Genomic DNA, 24,861 nt, shown 5'->3' with positions numbered 1-24,861 from the left:
AATGCCAAGTAGAGGCCTCTCTGACATCATCAGCTCAGCAACTACAGTTTGTTCCTCTCTGTGGTATCAGGAACAAACATGTCCCAGAGCCTTGAGCATTGCACTGGTTTTGCAACCTCACTAGCTTAGCGTGTACAGCTTGCAGCTGTGGTCTGGGGAGGCAAGCTGCTGTGAGAACTTTGCCTCAGCACCCCTCCAGTGATGGGATGATCCAAAGAGAATTACTTATAAGGGGAGCCTGTTAGAGCACCGTGGGTTGGTGAAAGCTCATTAGCACTGTACTTACGCATTTTGAGGGACAGACTCCACAATACTGCTGGTATGTTGCAATATTCCCATTGCCTAGAATGACCTTACTGCATCAGGATATTATTGGCCTTTCTGTTAGCTCTGTCTGCCTCCTCAGTCAGTGTCTAGGCTCAAAAGTCTGAGAGATTACTTTTTTCACATGCATGTTCCTGATGTCACAACACAAAACTGTGAAATTTTGGTCTAATTTTCCTAGATGGATGCAGTAATTTAAAGCCATTGGTTCTTGTGATATTACTGGCTAATCTCCAGTTTGGTGGTCTTTTGCAGAAGACCTGAATCCCTGGTTGCCTTGTAATTACTTGCTTTACCAACACGCTAGCATAATGCTAACACGACATCAGGCCTCTGTGGAATTACCTCAGTGTGATGGTCTTCTGGCACCATGACCTCCTCAGCCACAAGAGACACAATCTCTTCAGTCCTCTGAGCAGCAACCATGAGACTATGCAAGACAGAAATTCTGTCGTCTTCGCCTTCCTATCCATATCTGCACAATGGGGTATCACTATCTGACTGTTATATAAATAACCAAAATCAAATGTTCAGCCATTTCATTTTTAAGGACAGAAATTTTCCCTAATTAGCTTAGGAATAACACAATAGTTTTTCTTTCTACTCATTAAAAAGGCTGCAGGGTGAGATACTCATTTTGTGACAAGGACTACATCAATACATTTGTTCTTGTTTCTTCACTCCGTAATGAACTCAGACATTCAAGGGCCACCTTCCATAGCCAAAGGCTGCCTGTTCTGATTGTCAGTAGGTAGGCAGTCAATGGTGGGGGAGGTTATGGGTTTATAAAAGGGGGTTAATTTTCCATGGTCAGTTATTTGAAGGTGTTAGGTGCTGGAGAAGTGTAACACCCACAGAGCAACCATTTCTGAAACTGAAGAGAAAACCCTGGAACTCAGCAGTCTCCTGTGACTTCAAAAGCACAGTGTGAAGGGAAATAAAGGTTATCATTAGTGATCGGATTGAATGTAACAGCTATTTTTATCTGAACCACACCAACCGGCCCCTTAATATTACTCAGAGCAAGCCAGAAAAGAATTAACATCTTCCAATTCAACTGTAAATTATGATTTGATATAAAGAAGACGACTTCATTAGGCAACTAGAATCCTTTCTTCTTCAAATTGACCTTTACTTTTGTAATGCAGTGTTGTTATCTCAAATTTGAAAAATTAGCTTGGCTGTAAAAAATAGTGCTTGTTCTTTTATGATTTTAAAAATGTTATTTCAGCATGAGGCTTTTGAAGAGTCGGATTAATCTTTTTTTTTCCTACTCATAATACTGTTGGAGAGTAGCAATAATATTTCTGACATAAGATAAACGAAGTAGCACAAAATTATATATATTGGGGTAACATAATGAAACAGAAAGGAATAGTAATAAAATTCAGTTTACAAAAATCATATTTTCAACTAATTCATAGCCAACTTCAGATGAATTTATTTTGCTCAAGAATTAATACAGACACAAATATTGTTTTTCTTTAAATGCTAATATTATTTAAGCAATCATTCCTCATCCTCAAAATAATGCGTCACTAACAGACTTTTAAAATGGCTTACAAATGCATAACTGATTCATAGATAGATACGTAAGTATTAATGGGGATCTATGAGGTATTCTGGACATGAAACTAGAGGCCATAATTCACATCCCTACATGGAGACCAAACTTTGTGGAAATTTAACTAGGAGCATAGCAAATTAAAATGGCCATCTTAGCTGTATAATCTCATCTCTTACAGCTAAAGCTGCATCCGAGGAGTGCTAGACTGACTAGCAAACGCAATGGAAGCCTCTGGGAGCTAAAATGAAGTGGTGCTGGGGTTCAAGTGCTGGCACAGTCAGGTCCCCCTGCCACTGCAGAACGATGCCCCACCAGCAGGGATAATACACTTAGTCCTAAGTCCTCTCGTCCCAGAGAGAGTGCCATGACCCTTCTCACAAATTCAGTCCAAAGTTATGGGAGTCTCTTTCTGCAGCTGCATGCATGTGATCCCCGCTGTCACAGTCAAGTTTTAAATGGGAATCGTTATGATGTGGTTTTAATTTCCTGTGCAATTTCCAGTTCTCACTTCCTCAGTAAACACCGTGCCTTTAAACAGCTTTGCTGTTTGACTGTGGAAAGAGCTGCATTTTGGCAGTGCATGAAGCAAGCTGCCCTCTTGCCTTGCTAGTCAACTGCTTGATTAATATATGATTGGTTACTTTCCTATTATGGTAGCATTCAGGCGCTCAAAGTCATAGCTAGGAACCCTAATGTGGTTACAAATGCAGAACAATAAATTCTCCCCCCTCCGCCGCCCGTCAGTACTATGACCTTTGCAAAAGCATCTTCAGCAATAAAGTTTAAAATAACAACAGGAGAACTTCCTCAAGGCTGCCTCCTAGGCTATGGCTACACCAGCACACTACCCAAGGCCACGGTATGGCTCAGGCACCATCCACAGCTTCTCTAGAGCATGTAAAACTCAGTGCAGCCACTGCCATGGCTGGGACCCTATCTTGCAGGCAGGGTGGATGAGAAGACCCTGGGTTTTTGAGGGAAAGAGAGTTTAGCCCTATTGATGCAAGCCAAGTCAGAGAAAAGGCTTTAGCCCATTTTGTTCTCTAACAGAGATGTAGCCTCCAGCACCGCAAAACACTTTGTAGCTCTAGACTGCGATGAAACTGACTCAAAACGAGTTGGCACTTGCTATTAATTGTGTGATGACCAACAGTACTTGAGGGGCCATGCAAGGAAAATGCAAAAGAGGGGTGTTCATCTTCCAAGGTGGTACTGCTTCCCTTGTGTTGCATAATAGCCTTGCTTTCCAGGAACACTTCCCCCCACCACCACCTTTGCAGTTTATAAGAGTAGCTAGGGAATAAGCTCAGAGAAATGGCAGTTATCGCAATATGCCACACAGAAGTAGCAGAAAAGGGGGCTCAAATTCATGCACTGCCAAAGTGAGATGAGCTGGGGAAGATGGCATAGGGTACAGAGGAAAACCTGTCAATCAGAAAAAGGAGGAGAGTCAATCAAAAGAACTGTGGTATGGAGTCAGAAGGTGTTTCTCTTCACACACAAAATGAAGAAAATGAAGAGCAAGATTTTGCCCTGCTCATCTTCAAAGTGGAAAATAAGGGCAGTTTCTAGGCATCACTGCATACGGGCAGATCTCTGTTAGCAGCTAGAGAGAGCACTATTTTAAGTTTTCACAGTAACTTTAATAAAAACTGTTACAGGAGAGCTTGGAAAGTCACAGTGAGCAGATATCCTCCTCTTGTAAAATCCATCATCAGGTTCTAATTACAAAGTATTTAACCACACTCTCAGCAGTGGACAATGTAAGGTATAGGAATGGAGCTTTGCCATTCAACATTACACTCTTAAGCAAAGGAGTCATTTCAGTATCTCCTATGCCTTATCACATGGTATCAAAAAATGCCTTGTAAGTAAGATTATCTGTAAGAAGCATTTATCACATAAATCGAATGCAAGAAAAAAACATGTTAAATTATGTCTAAACACTGCAAATTTTATTCGCATGAACATGGGCACTGTTGGTAATGGGATAATTACTTTGGCACAATCCCACCATGAAAACCCCACTGTTTTAATACAGGTATGTACAGTGGTTTTTTTAATATCTTGCACTACATGCCAGCTTGGCAGTGCTTATGAAGGCAGTTGGGCCATTCTCAAAGTTTTGCAGATAGAAGTGGAGCTTGTAAGGTTAAAAATTCCCAAGGAAGCATCTGGAGTCCTTTGGAGACAGCACAAAATTGTCACGGGGTACCTGATCCAGCCCACAGACTGAGTTAATCATGCTCTCAGAGATTCTTTTGGGAGTATATTTAGCAAGAGAAAGTTTGTCACCCCTCCATAAAATCAAATGCATCCCATCATTAGAGCCCCAGAGATGCAATGGATATAAACCCTAGGCTTCTCGAGCAGCTCCAAGGCAGTTCAGTCACAATCTAAGCAAAGACCAGCATATTCTGATAGACATTGATTTACCATGAGACTTGGCCAGCCAGTAGATCTTACACATCCCTGCATCAATTGGCTTCTGCTCCAACATCCACAAGCACAAATGGATGTAGTGCTGGATTGATGCAGTCTGGTCAGTAGTCTTATTGAATGTTCTGTATAGTGAAATTCTCTCACAAAAGGTACAGAATTTTAATGTCTCTGACTCCTGAAAGCTGTTACTCAGCTGTAGTTTTCCACCATAAAGCAAAGAAATTCTGTTGCAGAAGAGTTCCAGGAAATTTCCACTGTTTTCTTTTGCTTGGGCTGTTATCTGAACAGAATCATTAATTTGAGTTTACCATGTCTCATTGAACACAGAAAGCCACATTATATGTTTATTTCCCCTGCAGGCTGGTTTGCTTAACTTTCTTAGGAAGAGGGGCGCCTCAAGAGAATGCACGATAGCACTGAAAAAGCAGTAAGGGGGAGACAAATGAAGATCCTGTGGCAATATGACTCTGAAAGAGGATGAGAAGGAATTATACACTGGAGGGTGCTGCCAGCGTATTCCAGGCTGTCTTGCCCAACAGCCATTTGGAAAGCCATGTTACATGTTGTGCAGAAGCTCATCAGGCCAAGCATTTAAAAACTGGATTCTAGATAAAAAGCTCTGTCTGTCCAATTGCTGAGAAAAATTCACCTAACCTAACTTGCAGGTGTTTACATTGGAGCTCAACAGCAGCTCACTTTAGAAAGAAACCAATGGAAAAAAATATGCACTTTGAGGGTGCAATTTATCTGACCTACTTTAGGCAGACACTTTAGGATTAATCTCACCCTTGAATCCCCTTCCTATATTGGCTAGTTCTCTATTAGCTATAAAGGGAGCTCAGGGTGACTAGTTCATATATAAATATTGATACTTAATCAAATGAATAACATTCCCTAAGCCTGATTGGTGCCTGAACTACACATTGTAAAATTTCATATGAACACACTTATCTGCTATTTCATGCAAAATTTTTTCTCATCAAATAAATTATTTAGCACTTATGAAAGGTACTACACTGAAACTGTAGAAGCTGAGAAACCTTATTTGCTTCAGGAAGGAAGACAATAAAATAGAGGCATACATTCTCACACTACTCCATCTGTGTGCTTCCATCCCATTGCTAGCAAGAAGAGAACAGCTCACCTTCAATAGAGGGTCAAAATGAACATTTGTTCCCTCTGCTGAGACTGCCAGTGAAGCTGCCAGTTGTGCAGCTGATCTGGATTTTCTCATGTTCCCTCAGGAGCTGACCGAACAGTCTGCGTACATTTTTCTTTTTATAGATACACGGTTGAACAAATGAAAAAACCTGTATCAGCACCTCTTGTTATCCTTTCCATTTATTTCAAGGATAGTGAATTTTTGTGCATGTGTGTGTCTCTACACACTATTTTATGCTCAAAAGCCTTTAAGTGCACATTAGTAAGATTTCTTATATTTCCCTCATAAGGGATTACAGTTAACACCATGACAAGCAATATAAAACCCTTCGTATGAACAAGCAGGCAAATGACAGTTGCTGTGAGAACTGTAACTGAATTTGCAAGCTACTGCAAACACTTAATCTTTGCTCTGCTATTTAGCTAATAATGAGCCAGGTGATGGCTGCTGCCATTCTACTGAAGAGTGGAGATGCTTGAAGAAACCTTGTTGCACCTAGCATGTGTCAAAGGCAGCCATTACTGGACCGCAGGACTAAGTCTACATAAAGGAGAGGAAACAAAGTGGGTGAGTCAGATGTACTGAATGTGCTGAAGACAACAAGTACCTTTTAAAAAAGGTATTGCTAGCCATGCTGCTCATTGCTGATCCAAGCCAAGGAGGCCTCCACTGACATGAGATTATAGTTTGCATGATGTGCACAGAAAACCATAGTGACCACCTCCTAGTACAATTTCCCAAGACAAATCCCCTCTCCTTCTTTCTTGGGTCCTGTGTAGTACCTGTGGGTAAGGAGGAGGCACGGCTTCTGCACTGAAATCTTAGCTGATGTACACTCAATAGAGAATTCTGATTTTACAGGACAAGTAGACACACATGTTCTTTAAACGCCAAAGCATGCAAGTTACTGCTTCATCATTCCTTAATGGAAGAAATACAAACCCCCTGTACATCCTTGGCTTCTTTTTTCTTTCCCCTCCCCTAGTGTAGAAACTGATTTTAAGGTTAATATGACTATTGGCTCTGAGACAGAACATGAGTGTAGCTCTGCTCTTCCACAAATTTCCTCTCACAAAGTAATAGAAAAGACCTTATTGTCACATAGGACAATTTACTGTTTGGCATAAGGGACTAAAAATCAGCAATGAATAGATTCTCTAAAAGAGTAGGGAATGAATCCAGAAGGGCAAGGTGTCCTTCTCAGCAGCTTGTTCATTACTTATAGACAGTTACTGTATTGTGAGGCTAAAGCCTGGAATTCTAACAAGTCAATACCAAAGCTCTGTGGGATTTCTCATCCCTGACTTTAGTGTCTGTATTTATTGAGTGAGGACTGATGGTATAGGGTAATATAATTTTCCAAGCCTTTTCAAAGTAGCAGAGATTAATGAGCAAGGTCAGGCACCAAAGGCACTACACAGTACTTCAAACCCTGCTTCTACTTGCCCCCCCATCTCATAAAAAAAATAAAAATCCAAACCTTCTAGGTCTCAGGCACTGACTCAGCAACGTTCTTTTTTTAACTTGATGCTATTTCAGGTAAAGGGTGGAGGGGTTGTTCTCCATAAGAATGCAGTTAGATGTTCTAACAAGCATCTAACTGAAGTGTAGATCATTACGGTTGGGTTGCAGTGGGTTATTCTCATGAGAGTCGCAAGGAGAAGAAAGCATGGCTCTCCAATAAAGTCCCAGTGAAAGAAGGTAGAACCATATCCCTAGCTCTTTATATGTATCAGGAGGTTATGAAGCAGGGAAGAGAAAATGGTCTTGTTATCCTGACAGATGGTGCACTTAAACCCACACTAAGGACACAAAGAAAGGTTGTACATGCTTGAAGTGCAGTGCATTTCTGAGCTGCCAATGAAAGCGGTGGCTATGAAGTACCACACTGGCCCACCAACCAAGCTTCCTTCTAGCCCTCAGAGCTGTAACAAATGACTTTTGCCACCTGGAGCATTCTCAGCCTCCTCCATCTCCAGAAGGGACTGTCCTCCCTTTTCTCCCTCCCATCCTGGTCCAGTAGCACTTCCTTTGCTTGGCAATCCCACCTAACAGGGTTCACACCCCTACTGCAGTACCCTTGGTGCAGCCCCCATCCTCTTTACAATATACATGGCCTCAAGATGGAGGAATAGAAGAGTAGGAGATCAACAGCAATCCATATGCATCTCATTCCCCTGCATGCCTGTAACTGGCTTTGTCCCCCTGTAGATCTCTGTCTTGTGCTGAAAAGACTTACAGTGACAGAGAAACAGTGACAGTGAAACAGAAAGAAATGGCATTAAGCTGTGCAGAGTTTTCGCAGGCGGTCACTACACAAGTTCATTTGTGGGGGTTGGGTTTTTTGTTTGTTTTGGTTTTAATTAAAAAAAATTATGGGTGGGTGCTGATCCTTTATCTCAAGCACAATTACAAAAAAAAACCCCACACAACTTCCAGGCAATGAATTGGGAAGTGCTAGCACAGTAAACTTTAGCGAGGTTCAAATAGAAATTCTTTACTATAAATACATGGTAAATATTTTGTATCCTTGTAGATTCACATTGTCTTGCTGAAACTCAGAAGGTGATGGAGTGATTTACTTTTAAATAGTAAACATTTAAAAAAAAAAAAGCAAAACCACTGTAAAACAATACAAAAAACAAGTTTCGCTGAGGTGAGGCTGTCTGGAAGAAAAGAAAGGCTCATATTCCTTCTATCTTTGTTTTCACCTCATTAAGTTTTCACCTGGTGCCTTTTAACAACTGCTATTTAAAAACAATTTTATCAGGAAGGGTGGGCATTGATTTAGCAAAGCGCTGCAATCGCAATTAGAGAGTTTTTAAACCCAGTGCCAAATAGTCTAATTGACATGAAAATCTAACTGAGGCCAGGAAATAAAGGTTTCCCTCCTGCTTGAGTTGTATGTTTATTGCACACATAAAGCTATCTTAAAAGAATATTAAGGTTGCAGAGTTGAGTGTGAAAAAGTTGGTAAACAAGCTGCACCAATACCATCATGCAATTAACATAGTTAATAGTTGCACAGACAACTTTAATTCCAGAAAATCCTATTTCAAATTCTTGACTTTGCAGTCTTCATAGCCTTAGGAGCATGTTGTGTTTCCCAGATCTAAAGAAAAAATTATCTTCTGCTGCAACATATGGACACCCACATGGTTCCTCAGCATGACTACTTGGAACTGTTAGATCCACATAGACCTCTTGATTTAATAGGTTACTGACAGTGGTAGTAGGCTGTTGTCCTCTACAGCCTACTAACCTACAGGCTAGCATCCCCTGCTATCAGCACATGGTGGGATAAGTTGCACATGGTGGGTTTCATACAGCTGACAGGAAAGGGACAATGAGACAATGGAAGGTATGGGCTGCAGGCTCAAGGACTTCATCACTCACTGATGCCTTCAGATGTGGTGGCTATTTCTGTTCCACCTCATCTATACAAACTCAGGGCTAGCCCCATCTCTTCCCCAGACTAGATCCTCATCATGGTTCCCAGTAGACCTCAACAATGCTGTTTCTTTATTTGGCTAATCCTAGCCCCCAAAACTGTACCAGGGCATCTCCTAATCTCAAAACTCCACCCGAACCCCTTCCCACACTAGCTGGCTCCTGGCCTCCTCTAATTCTCACATCTCAATTGTTATTCCTTCCTCCCAGTTCCAGGTTTCCATTAAAAAAAGTATCAAACCCTCCCTAATACTCTGGGGTTCTAGTTTCCTGATGAGACTTACTGAACTCCATCATTCCATCCTTTGACCTCCCTGCTCCAGCTTCTGTGACCATCTGGTTCCAAGGAAGGAGGTACATTTCCTCCTAAGCAACTGTGGTGTCTTGGGAACACAGAAGGAGCACCGTTATGCTCTTAGTTTCAGTTCCCGACCAAAGTGTAGCTTACAGAAGCATGTAGCAGCAATTAAGGAAAACTATAATTTCCTTCAGCCTTGCAAAGACAGTGTTGGTTTAGTTGTTTTAGTGCATACTATTTGGCTCAGTGATGTTGAGTTTTCATTAAAAAAAATAATTCACTGCTTCACTGAACACATGCAAATGTAAGACTTGTCTTTCAAAACACTTATAATTTGGCCAGTTTTGAAGATAGAAAAGTCACATCCCAGATGGCAGATCTTACATTTCTGTTCAAAATGACAAAGGCTCAGAACAGTCAAAAAAGGCCACCAGAAATTGTTGTTAATTGCTAGACATGCTAGCATTTTGTTCAAGCCTCATTTTTGGAAACAACAGGAATGACTTTGCTGATCACTTCCAAAATAATTCTGCTTGAGGCAATCAACATGACAAATTTCAACCTGAGCTATTGGATTTTGGCAAGGCTGCCTAGAACTGAAAAGGGAGCTTTTAACCAGCAGAGTCCAGCAGCTCTGTTAATTGGACCTTGCTACCAGTCCAGATTATAACAAACAAAATAAGTGCATATGAGTTAAAGAATGTAAACTAAATGAAATAAAAGAATAATTATGGATAGCCGGAAAAATCTTTAAAAGGGATCAAAAAGGGAGTATGGATATTCTTGTGCTGGCGTTTTGAGAGTTGCCAATGATTTCTTGAAGTTTTAACCTCAGGAAAAAATAGAAAATAGTTGAGTCACTTAAAATGATTACATGGAAGACAGAAATTAGTCAAAGCTCTCCCTTATACATTCTGTGTCTGAGGATTTCTCTAGCACTTAACCCTACTACTCATTTAAAACTTCTCTAGAAAACATTTGCCCTTGTGTGAATTTAAGCTTTGACAGGCACTTTGAGTTCTGTTTGGATTTTCAGACATGCCAGATTGTCAATAAAGCTGATCAGAAACAGCATCTTAGCTGACACACATGGTTGACCAACCTCAGATCATTACTCGAGCCCATGTTTCCGATTCATTTCTCCTTCCCCTATTTGAGGACTACAAGCCCCATGATCTTACAAGGTTAGCATCTAGAAGGAGGACTATAAATTTCACGCATTTCCTCTGCGTCAGAAAACACAAGGTGGGTTAGTGCAATGAAGGATTTAAGTTAGGACTTAAATCCATAACTGACACAGCAAGTATTGGCATATGCAGAATGCACAGTATACAGCACACCCCAGAACTAGTCCCTGTTGCACTAAAACCCACTTCATTTTCTTCACTGCTCGAATTTTACACCTGAGTGTAAACGGAACCAATTAAATATTTTTCTTCTCTTTTGCTCAGGAAACTCAATATTTACTCCTTCCTTCCCAAGCTAATAAGGCAGACAATTAAAAGGCTTCTTGTTTCCAACCGCACTATTTTAAAGACTGCTTTGTCTCTTAAATGTGGTGCCCTCCTTCCTGATGTTTCTTTGCTCCCTACTCACCTAGCCCTTGCTTAAATCTAGTCTGGGAAACAGTAAATGTTTTGTGAGACTGGAGAGAAATGAGACTGAGTGAAGGTCAACCATGACTCCAAATTACAGCATTAGTCAGTAACTTTCTTTTGGTGAATGTATATTCTTTACTAAAGACCCAGACTGTAATTTTGCCTGGGAAAATAGGAGGAAAAATTGGGCAGTTAGAGGGAGAAGTAGCACTTGACTTAGCTGTGCTTGAAGGGACAGGAAATTCTCTGGGGGAGGAGACAAAATGTGGATTGAGACAGAAACACAGGCATGAGGGAGACAGTAAGAAAGCAAGCCAGAGAAGACAGTGTGTGTGGAAAAAATGAAAAGAAAACTTCATTTTTTAAGAATAAAGGAATAAATAACTTGACCCACCGTAGCAGCCTGACCTGCCTGGCAGAGAGGACCAGTAGCTTGGAATCACCCCAGAGCATCCCACTGCATCACATGTTTCATCCCACTCATGGGCACACTCACTTCTTGCCTGTGAGAATAAGGGATCTCACTGGCAGAAAACTATCTATGTATTCAAGACAATAACTGGTTAAAAGCTTCAGTATAGTGAATGCCTCTGGGGCCTTGCATAAACCAGCAAAAAATCACTGCCAGCATAGCTATGGCAATTTGCACCAAGGATCTGAGTCTTTATTTTCTGTTGCTTACCTCAGTCTGTGCAAACTCTTCTGACTAGCAATAACCAGAACAATTTTTTTTTTATTATTTTTTTTTAATCAAATCAATGAGACTTTCTCCTGAAACAAGCCACTGGGGATGGACGACACACAAACACCTTTTCTTGAACTGCCTGAACTGAAAGTCTACATTGCTTTTTGTTTTGTTTTCTGGCATGCTCAGTCAAGCTTATCAACTGTTTTGTCACATCCAGGCAGCATCACTTACAGCAACAAAAGGTATCCCTGACACTGGAAGAAGAGACTGGCACCTCTAGGCTGGATCACTCACTATCTCAGCAATTATACTGAAATGTTAAGCTGTGATGAACAAAAGTGGAAGCTGTACTCAGACTCTTGCTGCTCGGCCAGAAACCTCAAAGACACAACAAAATAGAAGCAGCTGCTCTCTATCTCATCTCAGGTTAATTAGATGCTAGTTTCTGTTCTGCAAGTTCAATCAAGAGATCTGCACCTAAATATGCTTCATAGTACTACACATAATCCTGGAGAAAACTATTTACAGGCATAGAAAGTTACTGTGATGTCCTAAGAGTTGTGTGAAGCTTGAAACTAGGGTCAGATTTATGGTAGTTATAACACCTTTCCATGCCAAGTTTCAAGTAAATTTAGATCTATTTATACTCTGGAGAACAAAACAATAACTTCTTAGTGATCTTGAATAGTATCCACTTCAAAAATAATGGCAGTTGTGGATGTGCTTATATTTAGGTTTATTAAAACCTGAAACTTAGAACCAAATAGAGTGGGAGTTACAAGCTTACATAAACTTATATGAGGGAGAAACTACATAGAAGCACTAGCATCCCTTGATGCAGCATTCCTCACTGATTTTTTTGCGTGCAGCATCTTCTACCATAAGAAAAAAAGAACTAATAAGAGGAAGAAGAGTATTCTAATTCTAACTCACTATGGACCTCAGCCAGTCCACCATGTAACAGAGAAAATGTTAATGTTAGCAGCAGTAATCTTAAGATGATGAATAAAGACCAAAAATCTACACTAATTCTGCCACATCTGAGAACAGCCTCTGGATTGCATTGTTCACAAGGTCTGCCTGTGGCATGGGAGGAATGGAGGAAATAGCCAAAAATTACAATTTCTTTTTGCTGTTCTTCCATAGAGGAATGGTTTTTAGTTGAAACATCTCCAGAGGACTCCATCTTATGACTCAGTCTCTTGCTTTTTACTTATGCAGTCCCTCATTTAAAAACCACAAATACTTAAACAACAGTTATGACACTTTTCTCTGGCATACAGCCACAGTTTCAAAGAGGTCCAACAGTGAGCGCAGACTAGGTCCATCAAGCCTCCTGGACATGAGCAGAACAGCTCCAAGTCTTGCACCTGGTCCCACTGGGCATATGACATGGGCCTGTCTGCTAGTGTGCTAAGCATACACAATATTGTTTATGGATCTTTAATCTCCAGATTTCTTTCCACTGGAGTCTACCAGAGCTATTTCTTTCTCTTGAATTTGACAGAGAAAGGAACTTAAGGGAAAGGCTTACGTTTGTCTGAGATGAGACAAAGTGGTACTGATGGATAGGATGATGACTCATGACTGATTGGCAAACCTCATGTCTGTGCCCCCCACTGACAACATCCATCACTCATTGATAAAAAGATCCAAAACTACATGTCTTCCATTTGTCTTACCTTCTTGGCTAAAAGAAGGCAGGAATGCTTTTTTTCCAGATTCTCCTAGGCAGCACAACATGTCTTTGCCTCCCAGAGGCAGACCTTGAGATACAGAGTTTAGTTACAAATAGATTCGTCGTAAAGGTCACCAAGAAGTTTTTGCTAGTGAAAAATACATCTGTCTGCTTTATGAACAAAATAATTAGGTCAGATCATAACACACCTGTGCTTTGTACTGTCTGCTAGTAATTAGCCTGCTGGCTGCTAGACCAAGAGGTAGCTGCTTCAGGATGCCAGACAGCCTTGAATCCAGCTGCCACAGCTCTGTCTAGACATCTATCCTTCTGTGGGTTCTGGCACCTGATTATTTGAGGTGAAAAGAAGGGGGTATCTGAGTCTCATCTGTGCTGTATGAACAGCCATCTGCATAAGCCAGGATGGGGATATATGCACTTGCATCATACCCCAAGATGGAGCCCAAACATAATTGGAGGTCTAGTATTACATGTGCATCCACATCTTTTCTCAAAGCTACCACACCTGATAGACTGATTTCATGGAGCTGAATGTAGGTTAAGATCAGAAGAATAGGCATACCTTCAGGCTTTATTCATCTCTGCCCTTCGTCCCATCTGTTTAGCTGTAACACATCTTCCACAAACCAGAGAATCCAGCTCAGAATTTTCTCCATAGCGAATTCTTGCTTCCTGTCAGAAACTCTACAGTGTCTAAAGCCCCAACTTCTTAAGGTGCTATCAGTTTTAATGAGAATTAGATTTTTTTGTGAACACTGAAATAAAAAGTTAATATTAAAAATCATTTACATACAATCGTGCAGCATTGTTTAGCTAGATAAAACAGTGCCAATATAAAGCAGGCAGAATGAGCAGAACAAGCCCTTAAAACCTACAAAAGTAAAGGAAAGGACTGATCAAGGCTAAACTTCAAACTACAGAATACTGAAGTCACAATGTATTGGAAGTTAATGCACCATCATTGTGCAATAAAACTAAAGACGTTCAGGTGAGGGACCCTGTGCTAAACATGGTGTTTGAAAGAGAGAGTTATTGCAACACGTTTTCAGAAAGGAGTGCTTCTAGAGAACCTATGAAATTAGAAATGACTTAGAGTAAAAAGGCTGTTAGCAATCCAAAAGGCTAACTCTTAACTGTCTGGCTATCAGTATAAGATCCATAATTTAGATTAGAAACTGCAGAGCCAGGATAGTTACTGTTGAATTAGTACAGACACATAATGAATTCCAAAATCCTACAGTAATGTATTGTTTTTCTGGCTATTAGCCTGGATTTTAATTAGTTTGTGCTAATGAATACATTTGTACATGTTCATTTTTTATTGGCAGCTTTTAGAGGAGCTAGTAAATTGGTCACTGTGGAGTGCCAGTGTTTCACTAAAACCTAACAAATAATTAATGCTTTCCCCACCTAGAGTCAACCAGCAGTCTCAGGGGTTTTAGGTATAAATTAGAATGAAAGATGAGATACTCAATATACAGTTAGAGTACTCATTCATCAACTGCAATTAAATAATGTTACTGTGAGACCCTCAAGAAGAACTGAGAGCTGAGTTCCAGTCTCTACACTACCCACAATAACTCCCAGGAGCTGCCAGAGCACCCTGCCCTATTTTCCACTAGGACTCTTTAAATGCCTTTTCCATAGCTGGTGCTATCCACATTTCTTTTCCTGAGAATTCCTCCTTGGAAAAATATGTATTTTTCTCAGTCCTTCCTATTCGTAACCCACTGTGGTCTAAGGAAAAAAATGAACTGCTAACAAGTGTGCTTGACCAAAGCAAATGCTTTAATCAAATCCAGTATTCTAGCTAACATAGACCTCAAGCCAGGAAATACTTAGATGTTTTCACATCCAGATTTCCATATAGAAAATAGCTGGAAGAACGGACATGAGGTAGCCAGGATCAACCAGATCTAAATAAGGGTGGAGTTGCTTGAGATGGGATTAAGAAGTTAAATACCTAGGTCTAAAACCAACATTCTGAAAAAGCCCAGTAAGCATCCACTTAACTCCAGAGATATACAGGCTCTTATTTTACTATTACACACAAACTCCTCAGCCTTGATAGAGTTGAGCAAATCAGAAGCCATTTTATACCTAAATCAGATTAGGATCTATAAACAACAGGCTCTTCAGAGAAGCTCATTCTGATAAGTATCACATCACAAAAGAATACCTTTCTCTGTTGACAATAAATGGAGCATTAGGTCTCTCACGCAGATGTACACCGATACAGCCAGGCAAGACAATTTCAGCCCTAACCTATACAGAGGAATAGATTTTACTATTATTAATCCTAACAGCTCCTGTTCAGCATAGGAACCCAAGACACATGTGCACTGAAGTCCCACTTTGAGACACCCTTCTCTTTCATTGTACAGGCAACCTAGGCACTTTACATAAGGTTCTGAAATCCACACTGAGCACTGGGACTGAAGGTGCGTTGTTGTGCTAGTTCATGTTGCACCATCTAATTTCTTCTTACAGCCTTAACTGTTCTTTGTTTTGGTCACCAGTCCAGCTAAGGACCAAGTTTTTATCACAGCTGTAACGCTCCCACTGTTCTAAATTCTGGTGCCTACTTACACAAGGGAGCTTGATAACACCAAATTACAAGCTAATTTTGGAGCATGGAGCTAAGTGCATTAAGACAGCTGTGTGCTATAAATTAAAATCTTAAAAACCTTCAAAAAAAATGATTAATCATTTACCAAATTACTAACAGACAAGGAACTCTTAAGTAGAAAAGCATTTTTATTTCATTTACAAAACCAAGTCTTCTGGAAAAAGAAAAATAACACAAAACAAAAGCCTACCACGTGAAGTAAGGCAAATAGTATGTACAGTCAAAAAGAAAAGTGATGTTTCCACAGCAGTAAATCCTGGTAACTGCTGTAAGCATTGATTGTGTTCTTCTCATTTTTCACTTCCATTAAATTAAAAAACATGCTGCTGAGCTACATTCACCTCTTGTAGCCTTTTAATCATCTGCTGTTAGTGTCTAGGAACATGTAGCAACAGATCTGCAACTTGTGCGTCAGTCCAGCTCCATGGACTTCCACTGCAAGTACACTAGCTTACATATCCCATTGACTGCAGTCCTGATACAGCCCCAAATCATACCATCATTTCAGAGGTAACATTATTGGTTTTACTAGGCTTATCTAGGGACTGGCTTGACCCATATCCTTCATTTGGGTTCCTACCAGCAGCAAAGCAGAACTAAACATTCCTCTTCGCAGAGTATTGATGACAGCAGAGTTTCAAATGAGTGCACATTTGTGGAAGCAAGCCAGTGCATGTCAGCTACGTGCCAGTCACGGAAAGAAGTCTCGTTCTCCCTGGTGCATAGTCAGGGAGTGCACCGAGAATTACAGACTGATTTCCAAAAGAAATATGGCACTTGTCAAAGGCATAATTTCAGTTCTGCCTTTCCTCATTAACACTTGATGGGAACTCCAGCATATTTATGAGTCATCTAAAAGGCAAAAACCAGCACCGTCACCAAAGCTTTATTATTTTTTTCTTAATTTACAACTGACTTTTTTTTTCCTAATGACCTAGCCTGATCTTTACAAACCAGCTTCTCAGAAAAAATTAGGGCTCCTGCCACCTTTCAGGTGCTCAGATGCCTACTGAATTAGGTACCTCCTAAGTGCCAGGATCCCAGCACTGCAGGAAGCTGGATCTAAGTCACATTGTTGGTGTCAAAAGGACAAACAGACAAAAATCTTACTGAACAGGGAAATAGTGGCTGTCAGCTAAGGACAGAAACTAGAGGAGTCAGAAAGGCCAAACCCAGAGCATAACAGGCCACAGTCAATGCAAATAAAAAAAAAAGGACAAAAGGAGCATGTCAAGATCCTCGTGGGTATTCTGAAGATAGAAGGCTTGGGTCTTGGATTTAGACAGTGCTCTTTCTACCTTTAGTTTCTAACGGTCTCCGTTCTTTCAGGCAACTTCACTGCTCCTCTATGTTCTCACTGAATCTGGTTTGCCTGACAACACAGCAAGCTTTCATGGCGGAAGGGTTGCGTGCACCATTTAACACAACAGCGTTGTGATCCTCTATTAATTACCAAAACTAAGTTACAGGTGAGCATTAACTCATGATGTTTTCCTTAGGCTACTTCTAATCTCAATATTGCAAGAACACTGCAGCTCTACTAATTTCTACCTCCTGCAAAGGTGCAAAGAGAAGCCTGTATGAGTGACCATAAGTATATATATTTTATACACATGTTCATTTTTCACATTTTTAGAAGCACAGCTGAATTTTTGGGTGCACTCAGTTGGAGAGCATCACATCAAGCAGGGACACAAGTTTCCCAAGTTGTATGCAGGCCCTGTGTGCAAAACAAAGATCTCAAATTAATCAAGTTATTCTCATAGCAAGCTGAAAAGAAAAAAAAGATGTGCTGGGACAAAAATTGTTATTGTTATCTCTATTTTTAAATACTTGGAAGACACTCTGTTACTACAGTGGTGAGGACCATATAAGTACCTAGACAGATTTATTTGTAGCAGGAGTGTAAAGTGTGAGGGTTTTTCCATATCAAAGGTGCCAGCTAGCTGGGGCCTTTTCCTCTATGGAAAAAAGGGAGAAACAAAAATTCTTTCAAAATATACATTCTTAAAAAGTAAGTTTAAAAAGTTGAAGTCATTCTTCTGTGGTTGTGGTGTTCTTTGTTTTTTCCCTGTGGGACTTCCGCTTTTAATTTGCTCTCCTGGTACTCTTTCATCTGATAGGAAACCATTTTTCCCTTTCCAGTGCAGTCCCAGGGAAGAAAACCCCCAAAACAACATGCAAGAAAAAGCTGCATAATTAACATGATATATCAACATACACACAGACACCTTCCATGTGCATATGCTATATTCTTTGTTCAGTAGATGGTCCTATTTGGTAGTCATGAGAGTAGTTATAAATGATATACAAAACAAAAACTTGCAGGGAATTTCCAAGACAGGACATTGACCAGACTAGATGAGCACTGCTGGCTCTGCTAATTGATGAAACATTTAATATAATGCTTGGGTTTTTTTAAAGATGCTTTTGCCTAAACATTTAAAAATGAAAGCTTCTCATTACCAGATCAAGTGGCAGCAGTAATACACAGTATCTAAACCTGAGTTGTCAGGTAACAGAATAAGAACAGTATCTGCTCTCTTACAAGTATTACTTAAGTTTAAAATAGGTGTATTCATTAAACTCCACCAGAGGATCCTCTCCATGAAACCAGATGGCCAGTGCACATGTACAGACACGTGTGCGGGTAGCTGAAGTTTTAGTACAGAAAGTGTCTACTTTCTCAAACACAAAAATTGTTGCTTTAGAAGTTTTTGTTGCTAGATGAACATCAAAAGCTGTTGGTAAGAATTTTTGTAAGCAATCCTTGATTGTCATGATTGCCCCAAATAAAAAAAAGCACACAGTATTCCTCTAGAGAGGACCTATACTTATCCCTGGCCTCAAGAAATGGAAATTCACCTAGGAGAGGAAATGAAGTTCACATATAATTACTCTCTCTTCCTTTTAGCATCCTCTCTAGGGAAGATCCGTGAACAATCCGAGAGCCTTGTTATTAAAGGCTCAATCTGTCTTTAGCCAAGACATGTTGGCTGCCTGAAGATATGAACGGACTCCTCAACAGACCAGTCTGGGCAAAGGAAGAGATACAGGCCACTGTATCTCCACTCAGGAGAAAACTTGAGACATTTGGTTTGGTTCTGGGTAAACTTTATGTGTAGGTGTCCCCAAGAAAGTGCCTGAAGTGAAACTCAGCAGATAAGGTTGCCTGCAGTGTTTTTACCATGCATAGCTATGCCTTGAGATGGGATTTATCTAGAATTCTTTACTTTGAATTTTTCTCATCTGAAACTCTCAGCTACATATCATGGTGTTGAGTCCACACAGGATTTTTACACCTTCCTCTGAGCCTGAGCAATCTGACATGACCAATTACAACTTATGTAACTATGCTGAGGGTCAAACACTTTTGTATTTAGACTTTGTGAAGGTGTTAAGTTATTTGGTGGTTGCATTTATGTCTAGGAATGTTGCTGAGACACAGACTTCCTATTTTAAGGCATGGGGGATGAGGTTCAGCAACTAATTCTCATCTCACTTCCTAAATCCTCACTAGTACCAGCTAGGTTGTATGAGCTAGGACAGAATTTGGCTCTGGACATAGGTTGAAAGTGGAAGAGATACTGCATTACTGTCTGGGAGATCATATTGTGTGAAGCACCAGTTTCAAGGGACAAGAGAATTTTAGCAGAAAACCATAGTGAAAAGAGACAAGAGGGCAAGGTAATTTTCCTCCCAACACTCAACCCAACACCCAGGAAAACTCTGTGTTAGTTTCATACAATACTCCCCATTCTAACTTCTGATTAGTGCTGTGGAGGTGAAATAACAGAAACAGCCTGAAAGGGTTGGGTCTGTTTTTACATTGATTCAGCAGTTGTGTGCAAGACCTACCTCATCTTTTGCCACACAAGCAATGTTTTTGCAGGAAAAAGTGCACAAAGCATTGCAAAGTTACAGCTCAGTCACTGTCCTCTATTACTAAAGAATGTGACCTTACTATAGACTTGGGCAGATACAGCAAACTATGTTCCATGAGATCCCTTGAATATTTATACAAGTTAACCTCATGTGTTGCCTCCCTTTTCAAAATCTTTTTTTCCACAAGTAAATTTATTTGTAGGGCTGTTCCCCAAAACAGTACATTTTTACATAGTCATTGGAGAATATTAATGGAAAATTAATTTTGAGTTCTTAAAGAGATATTTATATTAGACTATACAACAATAATTATCCTGGCCTCTAGCCAGGAATTAAAGTTCTATTAAGCTAAGGACTCTGCATAAATAACTATGAAGATGTTTATTCACTCTATCGGACCTAGCAGTGTGCACAAATTTCCCAAATTCCTTGAGTGGATGAAGTGGGTGAATGGACTGTTGATAACACTGCAAGATGCATATCCTACCAGGAAAGCTTTGTAGAAGAGATCTCTATTTTACCACGCATGACTTTTACAATTCTTTACCACTACTGTTAATTTTTTTCTAGAAGCAGGTTTAAATGAGTTTAGATGACTCCATTTTAGATGTAAAATAAGAATTTACTTTGACTCTCTTTATCCTTATGTAGGAGCATCCCATGGTATACTGTATGGAGAGCAGGAAAAGCAGAGCATTTATTCATTTAGTTTTCTGATCACCCCAAAGCAGAGGTCATACACTGACAATACAAATGCTTCAGAATGAGTAGAAACTGAAAAGGGCTTCACTTTTTCAGTACAAATTACCATCTTGCTGTGATTGTGTAGGCCTAATCCACCATGACGTGTAAGTTCATGCAAAACCTATTAATTTTCATTTCACTCAGACCTAGAAAGTTATAGAATTCATCACATGAAAACACACATTTTATTATAAATATTCATATTGCTGAATGATAAATCTGATATTCTGAGAAAATTATTAACAAATATCAGTTAATAATCACATGCCTTATGTACTTTCAGAAGAAAGAATAAGATCTATTAATAGAAAAAAGTGATTCTAAATTTGAAGGTAGAAATAATTGGTTCTGATGCAATTATTTCCCTGCCAGTTGTGCTAGACTGTAAAGAGCCAATGGTAAGATATCAGCTTGCAAATTACATAGCAAAAGCCATAGGATAATTGAAACAGAATGAGAAGCAACAAGAATCTACAAAGGAACTTTGACATTGCCAAGGTAGTAAGAATAATAACATAGGAACATCCTGTTTTTATTTAGGACACATTTGCAAACATGATAGGCCAAATTAATCAAACCAGGTGAGCAAAAAGGAAATTCTAGCTTCTTATCCCACACTGATTAGACCAAGTCAGATTCATATAGGAGCATGGGGATAGTACTGGTGTCTTCCCTTTGGATTTTCTACCATAGAGAACCGCATTCTATAATAGAGAGTTTAAAAGTTAAGGTCATAAAGGCATACACAAACAAGTATGTCTTGGCTTTCAGGTATACTGAGGTCCTTCAAGACTCAGTGAGGTTATGGCAACTACAGTTACATGGGTCCTATGTACAATAAGTTGTTTTTATACAGGTGCTTTTCTATGCATAGTATTACTGCTAATTATTGGTTTATGTTTATTTAAAACTAGTCAGTTTTCACCCCAGAAAACTGTAAGTTACTCCCAATAATATTTTGTTTTTCCCACTCTGACAACAGAATGAAATTACATAGATTTTCCTGAGAGTAATATAGTATGTTTTGGATGGAAGAGCTACTCAGCATTATACAGTGCCCACTGAAGCTATCAGGAGCTCTTCCATTGACTTCACTAGCCACTGATGCACCATGAGAGCACATTGTAATGCAACAGTCACCCTTCCTCAGGAAGACATGAATCACCATCTGATTATGATCATAATCTGTAAAAGGAAAAACTACAACTTATTTAAAAGGTCAAGATAGGCAAATGTCATCTAGGGCTTGACCAGCATCCAATGAGGTCATTGAAGGTTAACAGTAAAACCCCCAGCTGAGTAAGAGTTACTCCAACATGATTATTCAGTATTTATCATACTGATACATCTTCAAGAGATACCAGGCTTGATGCTGCATAAAACCCAAGATAGACTAGTATATATTATACAAAATATAGAGGACAGAAAACCTGTCTGCTAATGACTAGTGCTCTGAAAGAGAAGGGGAGCTTTGTCCCCCACACCTTACCACCTAGCAGACTGGAAGGCTATTCAAGAAAGCAGCTGAGGGAAGATAACTGCTGATGAATGAAGGTCCCAGGTAGGTACAACAGTCCATTCATCAATATGACAACCAGTACAGTCTGTGTATGGTATTCTCTTCTCCCATTATCACAAACTCTTGTACTGTGGCATATCACTGCCCCACACTCCTGGCTTTTCTGAAACTCAGTCTTCTCCATTGCTCATCCGCCTCAGCCAACAAGCAAGGCTGCTAGAACAAGGCAATGCCACTTCAGTAGACATTGGGACTAAGTCTGCATTTTGTGCATGACAATCCTCCACTGGAAGGGAGGCTAGCTAAGAGACACCACCACTGTGGCGGTAGGAACTAAATACAACTAAGGATATAATGTTGCTATCTAACAAGGGCAAAGAAGAACATGCATTCATAAGTGTCTACCAAAACTATCACTACTATAAAATGAATCTTCAGAGACCGAATTCCCCTGCATGTTTACAGTGACAGCAGTGCTATATATGTCTTTAAAGAGGGAGAATGCTAATTGCTATGGTCATTAGTTTTGTTTTCTCCACTTTTGAGCCAGTCTGGAGATAGGCTCAAAATTCATTTTCTACAAACAATGCATGAACAAAACTTGACCCATAGCAGTATCTCCACTGTGTGAATCAAAAACCCTGATAACAGCTGAGCATCTTTGTTGTTAGGGCTATTTTTCAGCCATTTTTTCTGATCTTTAGTCAACAGCAAGGACAGTGACCAGACTAGTTTGCCTTTGCAAGCATTTTCATAGCATGACTTTTTCCTTTTTTTTTAAACAAGAAAGGATTTTTTTGTTTCTCCCCAGTTTTCAGCAAGAGGGAAAGTTTCCTTTTGACAGGGGAACAAACATCTGAGGAGGCTGATAACAGCCACAATGAAAATTTAAGAGATGGACATATTGCAGACTTCTGGCCAAAAAAACATGTAACAGGATTTATATTGTATATGTAGGTTTACAGCACTTCCCAGTTTTCAGAGGAATTAATCACTTCTGCTTGAGTTCTAATTACACAAAGTTAATAAGGATAAAGAGCTACACATTTCTGCTGCTTTGATTTAGAATTCAATCTCAGGTTCAAATTTCTGATTCTGCTTTATTTTCATGCAAGCATGTGGATTGGGGAGATCAGAGGACTATTTCATCTCCCCTGCTGCTCCTCTATTTTACTTAGGTGACAGTTTTTTGTTAAAATTTCATTACAAAAAATAATTGTTATCTATTGGTCTAAGATTAACTGCACACCTGCCTGTTTATATTATATCTAAAACTATGCTACAACTAGAATCATATATATTTGTGAATTAATGATGCAGGCCTTTCTCACTCAAAATTCCCTTTGAGAAAAAAGAATTTGCTTTTAAGAAGGCTGCAGGATCAGTAAATCTAAGCTAAACATGACAACAGGACAATTTTATTTGTGAAGAAATTCAAGGCAAGTGAGCTTAGTTCATGATGTGCTCAAACATTAAATCGAAAAACATGCTGCCCAAATGGCTGACATAATTTTGCTTGCTTTCCTTTCCTGATAATTTGAGAATGCAAATGGCTTAGCTGTCAGGGTACATTTGTTCCTGCTAATTCAAGACACTATAACAAGCCACTCTAATTTGTTTTTTATCATATTGAGAACATCATCTATGGATTTCATTTACTGTAACATTATGCAAACAGCCCTTATGGGAAAGTCACCTCTCCAATAGGAAAACCAAGCATGAAGTAGTCTTAGTGTTTTAGGATGTGTTGCCTCAAAGGGCACAAAAATTCTGTTCACACCAACATGTAAAGACCAAAATGCATATCCAAAATAACTGCTCAAATATTCCATCTTGGAAAACCCATGGCTTTTCAGAGAAGATACTTACATTCTTCCTGCTTTTCAGTAGATGAGATGGACTACCAGAACATATTCTTTTAGATCAGAAGCAGTCAACATTTATATAGTTCAATCCTTGTCCTCTTCATGAATGGCTACAAACTGATGCTGCCTCATTCAGTTGTGTAAAGCCAATCAAAATGTTTTCCTTTGAAAAATGTTTCTGATGGTAACTGGATTTTAATTAAGTGGTCATTTGTGTGTAAAACATTTCTGCCTCCTATAGGAAAAAATTTCAGCTAAAAAACAATTGCTGTTTTTACTGAAATTCAGTTTCACCTTCGGGGGGGGGGGGGGGGGGGGGGGGGGGGGGAGAAAAATCAACTTTTTCCAATTAGAATTGTTTGTGCCACTTAAGGGGCAGAAATTGGTTCCTGCCAGCCCATTTGTTAAAGTCCATAAAAGCCTAGTAACTCACCTCTTAGTAGTGGAACACAAGTCCACTTTGGTGGTACAAGCTCAGAATCAGATCTCTAGTTTAGTAGATGATTTGAACATACCAATATAAAGAAAATCCCACTGAAGCCCTTCCAGATTTTAAAACACATTCAAAAGATAAGACATGAAACAAAGGCTATTGCTACCTGTCATCTATCATTACAGTAAAAAGTATTTTAGCTCAATTTGATTCAATATTCTCCAGTAAGAAATAAAGCCTACCCTTACCATTCTCACCAGATGTCTTGTCTTTTCCATTTGTAGCTCCAGTTCCTTGTCTCTGTAAGGGGGGAGAAACCCACAAGTGGTTAGAACAAATTTGAATGTGTGTTTTCCCCTTGGAATTACTAGCAGTTACAGCCCAATTTCTCCTCAAAACCTTGGATAATCACCCTCATGCAGTGTTGCTTTGAAACACTACTAGTCAGAACAGGAATGCTTAGTACCTTTTAGGTACATCTGTATATGTGCGCAACTGTATATAGTATGACATGTTAGTGATGAGATGTGTAATCAAGTTTCTGTAGCTCATACCCTC

General features: G+C 39.6%; 1 protein-coding gene across 1 annotated transcript in view; it reads right to left on the bottom strand.

Moving 5' to 3' along the window:
* PCP4 (Purkinje cell protein 4) overlaps window positions 1-24,861 on the bottom strand; it is a 51,832-nt gene that overhangs the window by 5,636 nt on the left and 21,335 nt on the right. The window contains exon 2 of the mRNA XM_075742926.1: window positions 24,552-24,603. Coding sequence (XP_075599041.1) covers window positions 24,552-24,603 — 52 coding nt within the window. The remainder of the gene's footprint in view (window positions 1-24,551; window positions 24,604-24,861) is intronic.

The sequence above is a fragment of the Balearica regulorum genome, chromosome 1 (genome assembly GCF_011004875.1).
Source record: "Balearica regulorum gibbericeps isolate bBalReg1 chromosome 1, bBalReg1.pri, whole genome shotgun sequence".
NCBI lineage: Eukaryota > Metazoa > Chordata > Aves > Gruiformes > Gruidae > Balearica > Balearica regulorum.
The sequence above is the reverse complement of the archived record's forward strand: the minus strand, read 5'-3'. Positions and strand labels throughout refer to the sequence as shown.